This window comes from Berghia stephanieae, chromosome 5, assembly GCF_034508935.2.
Source record: "Berghia stephanieae isolate SIO BIC M18660-M18661 chromosome 5, UCSD_Bste_1.3, whole genome shotgun sequence".
Lineage (NCBI taxonomy): Eukaryota > Metazoa > Mollusca > Gastropoda > Nudibranchia > Aeolidiidae > Berghia > Berghia stephanieae.
In genome coordinates, this window is record NC_088364.1 from 82,149,623 (window position 1) to 82,157,693 (window position 8,071).

General features: G+C 35.0%; 1 protein-coding gene across 1 annotated transcript in view; it reads right to left on the bottom strand.

The window, feature by feature from the left end:
• Positions 1-3,855, bottom strand: part of LOC144974029 (protein CLEC16A-like) — a gene marked incomplete at its 3' end in the record, with an annotated part of 44,381 nt that extends 40,526 nt beyond the window's left edge. The window contains exons 1-2 of the mRNA XM_078916918.1: positions 3,654-3,855; positions 1,413-1,541 (exon numbers count right to left, since the gene is read on the bottom strand). Coding sequence (XP_078773044.1) covers positions 1,413-1,541; positions 3,654-3,751 — 227 coding nt within the window. The remainder of the gene's footprint in view (positions 1-1,412; positions 1,542-3,653) is intronic.
• Positions 3,856-8,071: the final 4,216 nt, after the last annotated feature.

Sequence of the window (8,071 nt, forward strand, 5' to 3'; positions counted from 1 at the left end):
TTATTAAAAAATTTTGGGGGGGTTTCAAAAACTTTTTTTCTTTATTAGTACAATTTTTTTTATCATTGCAAAACCCTTTTTTTTAAAATTTAAAATTTAACCCCTTCTTTTTCTCGTTTTAAGACAAATCTTTTTAAACCATAGCTCCCCAAACCCTTCTTTTAAAAAAAAGGATTGGGTTTTTCCCTATTTGATTTCCCCCCGAGCCCCAAAATGTTTAAAATTTTTTGTTAAAAAACCGTATTTTGTAATTTTGACAAAATTTGGGGGAAAAAAGCCATGTGGGGGCCCAATAAAAATTTTTATTTTATCCATTTTTTAAAAAATATTAATACTACTATACTATTTTTTTAAAATTTTTAAAATTTTTATTATTTTTTTGGGGGAGTGAGAGCATAATCTCCATTTTGGGGGAGCCTTTAAATTTTTTTTTCCTCTAACATAAATGATTTTCAAAATTTTTAAAAAAAAACCATTCCCTTTAATATACGCCCCCCATTTTACTCAAACCTTTCTAATGTATTGGAGATTTTTTCATAGGATAAAGGATGTTTTTTCCCCCTTTTAAAATTTTTTAAAATTTTTTAAAACAAATAAAGGGGGCTTCAAATATTGTTACAAATATTTAATTTTTTAAATTTTAAAAAAAAAATTAAATCCCCCTTTTTGATTTGGGGAAAGGTTTCATAAAAACATTGTAACACAAATTTTGCATAAAAGTTAAGAAGAATGTTCATAAAAATGTTAATTTTATTTAAATTATTTCATTTATTATTCAATTTATTGCCAACACCCTAAAAAAGTAAAAATTATCATTTAAAAAAGCAGTTTTATACCTATTACGGTCATAATATTAGTGTTTGATTAATTTAAAGGCATCTTATACATAATAATAAATAACAAAAAAGTAATGGTTGGATTATTTTTTAAATGTGTAAGCACATAATTTTAATGTATATTCTAAGCTCATATGAAAGTTTATTACTCTCATCAAATTTTAAATGCACATATCCAAGGATTTACGTTTGCCCACTGAATGTGCGTGAAAAAAACTGCCACAACTTCAATGTTGATTTTCTCAAAACTTGGATTTTACAGTCTCCTTACTTCAAACGTTCATATCTCAGCAACGAATTTTCAGAATTTAATATATTTGGTGTCAAATTTTCAGCACAAAATAAGCTTTGCTTAGATACTAAACTTGAAAAAGCTGACTTAATGCTGTTTGAGCTAGCAATCACATTTGTGATCAGTAACCGGAGACAGAAAGAACTCTACAAATACAACAAGTAACATCATTTGACTCTGGAGTCAATTAATATACGGACTCAAATTTTGAAAATAGGTTCAATTCAGTTTGTAATATTTAACTTAAATATTTACTTAACACGACAAATACAACAAAGACTTACTCAAAAACACTGCTGTCATTTTGATCTCCCCAAATGAGAATTTCTGAAATTGACCTGAGAGTCTCTACCAAGAGAGCTCTGTTCTGTTCTGTAACTGTTTGGTTCTTGCACAGGAGGTTGTAAAGAAACCTGGAAAAGGAAAATACAACAAAACCAAAGATTGGTTGTTAAAATAAATGAGATTACCAAAAAGTGATTTTAACAGAGACAGATTAAATTCATATCCATGGGATGCAACACTGGAACGTGCCCTCTCTAGCTAAAACCTCCCAATTTGGCGATGGAGACCACAGCATTATTTTTGGCACAGCAGATGTCAAACAGACAACAGACCACTCATTCTTTTTTGGTTATTTCATTGGGTGAACATAGATTCATTAAGAGTTATAGAGCTTTCACTGTAATGATTCCAATAAATAAATAGTCCAAGCCGGTATAGGGGACGCCGCTTATTGGAACAACCACTTTATTGGGACGATTCCTTGGAAACGGAATTTTTTCTATATAAAAAGTCATACCCTGTCCAATTCTCAGCCTCTTAATGGGAACAAAATTTGACAATGACCATCCCCATTTCGTTGCCTACAAACATTCAAAACAATGGTTCATAAAATGCAAATTAGTCTTAACGGTACAGTCAACCATGTGTGTGGTCATACTGTTCATCACAGATGTGTGAACAATAGAATTTAATTGTATCCCCTGTTAGTGTCTATTGACTGCCATTGTTATGTTCATGTTCACAATGCTAATTTCTCATGACAAAGGTGTGATGGATAATGAATGATGGCCTTGTTCGAGGCTGTCACCACCAAATGGTTTGTTTGTTCAATGAGACGAATAGCCGCCACTTAATTGGGACGCCACTTAATTGGGAAGATTTATCGGGAACCAAGCCATCCCAATAAACCAGCTTGGAATGTATGATGTATAAATCTATTTTTCAACCAAACATTTCTTGGCGAATCAGGGTTCAAATCCTGTCAACACAACTTTTTTTTAAACTTGTCCTCTATAGTTATATCATGTTGCAAATGTTATTCCCCCCCCCCCCCCCCCATCCCAGAAAATCTGCATGGGGCAGTAGTGTCATTTTACTGTCATTATTTTCTTACTGTGTTATGCTGATCAATGTCAGTAGAAAAGCTCATGATCTGAATGTTGAAGCAGTTGGATATAAATTTCTGAAAATAATTTTTCGTAGAAATAGCCGGCCAATAAATATAAGATAGGGTAAGATAAACTTATTAATTTCTCTCTCTCTCTCTCTCTCTCTCTCTCTCTCTCTCTCTCTCTCTCTCTCTCTCTTCTCTCTCTCTCTCTCTATCTATCTATCTATCTCCCAAGTTGAAATTAGGAAATTATGGTGTCTTGCAAGAGCTAGATTAGAATAGGTTACACAGTCCTTTCTCGTCGCATTAATAAATCCCACTCGTCCACATGTATATTCGATTATCAGTTATCGGAGGGGGGTAGAAACAGACCAGCTGTTTTTCTGCAAGTTCCTAGCACTGACTTTGCCTTGTTATTTAATCTTATCTATTATTTTCTATTATTATATATATCAATTTAAAGGATGGGGGGGGGGGGTTCGGAAGGGGGTTCAGTTTTTTGGGGGTTTTTTCAATGGGACTTTTGCCCTTCACTGCTAGGAACTTGTGGAAAGATCCCAACAGACCAAATAATCAGAGCGAAAACAAATCTAGAAATAGAAAAGGAGCGGTGACGTGTTTGTGTATGGTGTGTGTGAGTGAGAGAGAGAGAGAGAGTGAGAGTGAGAGAGAGAGTGAGAGAGAGAGAAAGAGAGAGAGAGAGAGAATGTGTGTGGTAAGAGTGTGTGAGAGTTAGAGGAGGGAGGGAGAGAGAGAGAGAGAGAGAGAGAGAGAGAGAGAGAGGGGGGGGGAGAGAGAGAGATAGGGGGAGGGATATCATCATCGTCACAATAAATGTAAAAAAAAAAAATACCTAACCACAAATGAATAATGCCACATCACTGACCACTGTCATCACACACGGTTAGAGAATTCCTAAATTTTGTTATTAATTTGCTTACTTTATCCACACAGAAAAATACATTCCAAACTAGACAGTCACTAAAGGATGTAACGACCACTTACAGTTTGTAGAGTATAGAATTATCAAAAGTCAAAAGCTAAGACAAAGACTCAGACATCGAGGAGAGGACGTAATGTGTTAGAGTGAGAGTAGAGACAGAGACGAGAGGAGAGACACTAAACTCACTTCAGATGTTCCAGGGAATGAGGATTTTTTGGTCTCCATATTGATCCCGACAACCAGCTTTTAGGTTTAGAGAACATTTTCGGATAATGTTTTGGCATCCAAATCACAATAATAAATTCAAGGGGTTAATTTGAGGAAAGTTTCATCTCTTTTCTCCATTGTAGAACATAATTTGCGATGTTTCATCTGCCATATTATTATTTTTTCATGACTCCGGAAGTACTTCGAGTCAATTCAAATTCAACTTCGGTCAATGTTTCCATCGTGTGATAGTAGAAAGGTCATCAACTAAGGGAGACAATCTCCAAATTGTCCACGCCTACTCTCATATCGTGAACGACGTGCCACAAATTTTCAGGTCTGATAATCAAAATTGTAATGGGCTCATTGTTGAAAAGGTGAAACTCTCAACCCAGACGCAAAATATCCTCCATTACAGCAATATTTATTTAAGCGCGTTCGGTTATCAGCAGACCCGCAAAAACGTGCACGTGATCGTGGAACAGGTGGAAACAATTAATTGTTAATTGATGATTGATTACATTTTAATGTTAATAAAACTAGAAAAGGAGAAGAGAGAGAGAGAGAGAGAGAGAGAGAGAGAGAGAGAGAGAGAGAGAGACTATGACTCATATAAAAGGAGACAATACAAAGCTAACAACGTTTCGGCGTTTGGTTTTCTTCGGGTCCACACAAAATACGCAGATAATGACGAGAGAAGAAAAAAAAATTACATAATGAAGTCACAATTGGATTCAATAGTCTGATGTCACGTCGCCCAGCAACGGCGGCCGTCGTGGTTCGATACAAAGAAAATCGGTACTTTTTATTCTTCATTCTGGCTAAAACGTTTCATATGTCTTGTGATCAGAATGTGTAAGAGTCAAAACATGATCAGATTTATGGGGGTTTTTTTCCTTTGGATACGCTTTTATGCTCGTCGGAGAAATATTTCATAAGGGCGTCCGTATGTGTGTGTGTGTGTGTGTGTGTGTGTGTGTGACCCATCGTCTCAAAACGGTATTATGTCGGAACGAACCATATGCTTAAAATCCGGATTTAATGTTAAACTGGTCAAAAATATAAACTGTTGGCATTAACATCCTAAAATAGTGTATCCATTCTCCTCAATAAATCGTATAAACTCAACACAGGTCTGATATGTCTGGCCATAAATTAAATTTTTAACATCTTAACCAACCCGACATAATACTGTTTTGAGGCGAAAGGTCATATATATATATATATATATATATATATATATATATATATATATATATATATATATATATATATATATATATATATATAATATACATACATGTATATTTCATACATATACACATATTCTCATATTCTTATATATACTACGGCGTCACTTATGAAAACAAGACATGGGACTGGCTAAAAACCTTTCTTGTTTTTTTTCCAAAACGAAAATCTACTACTAAAGCCATCTCTCTTCGGGTTCTATTTTCGGGTGACAAAGTATGAAATGAAGTGTGAGCGATGGTCAACGCGATTCGTAATAGATAGTATGCACTTGGCTAAGAAGCTCATAACAGTGCCATCCGGAAGTATAACGGACCAACACACAAAACTGATCCATGATCGTTTATAGATAGTATGCACTTGGCTAAGAAGCTCATAACATTGCCATCCGGAAGTATAACGGACTAACACACAAAACTGATCCATGATCGTTTATAGATAGCATGCACTTGGCTAAGATGCTCATAACATTGCCATCCGGAAGTATAACGGACCAACACACAAAACTGTGTGTATCCATGAACGTTTATAGTCGGGATAATACAGTACAGTGAGCATTACTCACAAACGCGGATGGCTAAATATAACAACAAAGACCTGAATGACGTCATCTTCGAACTATCTATAAAGCAAGCAGTCATTAGCACTTTTAATTCTGAATTTTTGTTTCCAATTGATGCTATGCGTATAGGTAAAAGACCTCGTCTGTCCCCCAGATCAATCAACATACAACGTACCTACCAACATATAAAACTAAGTGTAACATTAAATATCTTTCGTCGGTTATAGGGGGATTAGTTGGAACTAATCCCCAACTGACGATCTGAAAGCAATAAGGAGCCAAGTGACGTCAGCTTCATTCATTCTATGACCAAACATAAATCCCTACCGATAAAGCTGATCCAATATATGAATCTTGTAAGACAAAAATGTAACATCGCGAAGGCCAAAGCATTGATAAGAGAAAAGTACTTAAAAGAAATTATAGAAATGAAATTCGCGTTAATGACATCCTTAACAAACCTCTCTCCCCATCCTCAATATCTCTCTGTCTCTCTTTCACACCCACAAACATACGCGCCGCACACACACACACACACACACACACACACACACACACACATGCACGCGTGCATTCAAGTCATACACGGCCACTCAATAAATAGATAGTTCGAAGATGACGTCACTCAGGTCTTTGTTATTGCCATCCGGGTTTATGAACTGTATTAACCCGACTATAAACGTTCATGGATATGAACTTACATTTATACTTCCGGATGAGCTTCTTAGCCAAGCGCATACTATCTATAGATAGTATGCACTTAGCTAAGAAGTTCACAACATTTTCATCCGGAAGTAAAACTGGCCAACACACAAAACTGTGTGTAACCTTGAAGGATTATAGTCTGGTTAATACAGTTTAGTGAGAATTACTCATAAACGCGGATGGCAAAAAAACAAAACAAAACAATAACAAAGACATTAGTGACGTCATCTTCGAACTATCTATACGCCGCATTTGCAACCGGATGCAAATCCAGAGACCCGTGTTGTGTCACGTCCTCCCTCCAGTCACTTGAGTGGAAACCACTGAAAAACCGGCGCAATGTATGAGTTTGACATATTTACTACCTTACACAAAACCACCAACGACCCAAACGTACCCCCATCATCCCAAACTACATAAAAAGCAAAGCAGATAGGTCCGCTACACGTAGATACACTACATCACAATACATACAACCATTTTCAAGAATAGACACACAAACACAGCTTTCTTTTTTTTTTTTTCCACGAATAAATGACTGGAATGTCCTGCCACCGGACATCACTTCACTTACTTCACTTAGGCCGCCCCTTGGGGCGCCCAACATGAGCCACAAGACTTCGCCATTCTGTCCTGTCCTCCATAAGCGTACGCAGCTCCCGGGTGTTGTCCATTCCTGTGTCATCTAGCAGACAGTCAATGTAAATTTTATTCTGCCCGCCTCTGCTTCTGGTTCTCTCAGGTGGTTCCCATAGCACAAGACCGGACATAACGGACGTTGAATGCTTGGAAACGTTCAAAACAGCTTTGAATGCACTAGCTCGTCAAAGTAATCTGTGACTGTTCCCTGTTTTGATTGGACTGTACTGTAACTGAACATTTGCAGTGGTGGGAACGTGGGGCCTTTTTATAAATACATGCCATTGAAGATTGAAAATCAACATCATCATCATCATCATTCATCATCATCATCATCATTCACCGTTATTATTATGATTATTATTATTATTATTATTATTTATTATTATTATTATTATTATTATTATTATTATTATTATTATTATTATTATTATTTATTTATTATTGTTATTATTATTGTTATTATTGTTATTATTTTATTATTATTATTATTATTATTATTATTATTATTATTATTATTATTATATTATTATTGTTATTATTGTTATTATTATTATTATTATTATTATTATTATTATTTATTATTATTATTATTATTATTATTATTATTATTATTATTATTATTATCATTATTATCATTATTATCACCATCATCATCCACCTCCATCACCACCACCACTACCATCATCATCATCATCATCATCATCATCATCATCATTATCATCATTGTTATTATTAATTTATTCATTTGGCGCAATCACTTTCTGCTTACTCAGCAAGTTGTCATTTCGCGATCTAGTTATATAACGGTTATAATATGACTCTGGTTTAATCCACCTAGAGGATGTTGTGAGTATTTTTACCTAAATGCATAGCACCAAAAGCAAACTTAACCGAGTGTGTGTTGGAGAAAACGCTTCATGTTCAGAAATACATACCAGTTTAGCATTTTAAAGCCAAATTCTGATGTTTGGCATTGATCACAGAGTTCTGTGGCATTGATTTAATTATTGAGGTAATTCGAATGAGGATACTTATCAATAAATTGTCATTCAATTTTGATATTGTTACAGTGAATATATCTAATCAGCCGGATGGTGAAAAGTTTTCCCATACATCTGACCATAACTTCATGAAAAATCACCCGATTTACTTCAAATAAAGATTAAAGTTAAAGTGCTCTGGGGAGCATATTCTTTCAGAAAATGGAAAAAAAAATGCAAATCCAAAATTTTCACCT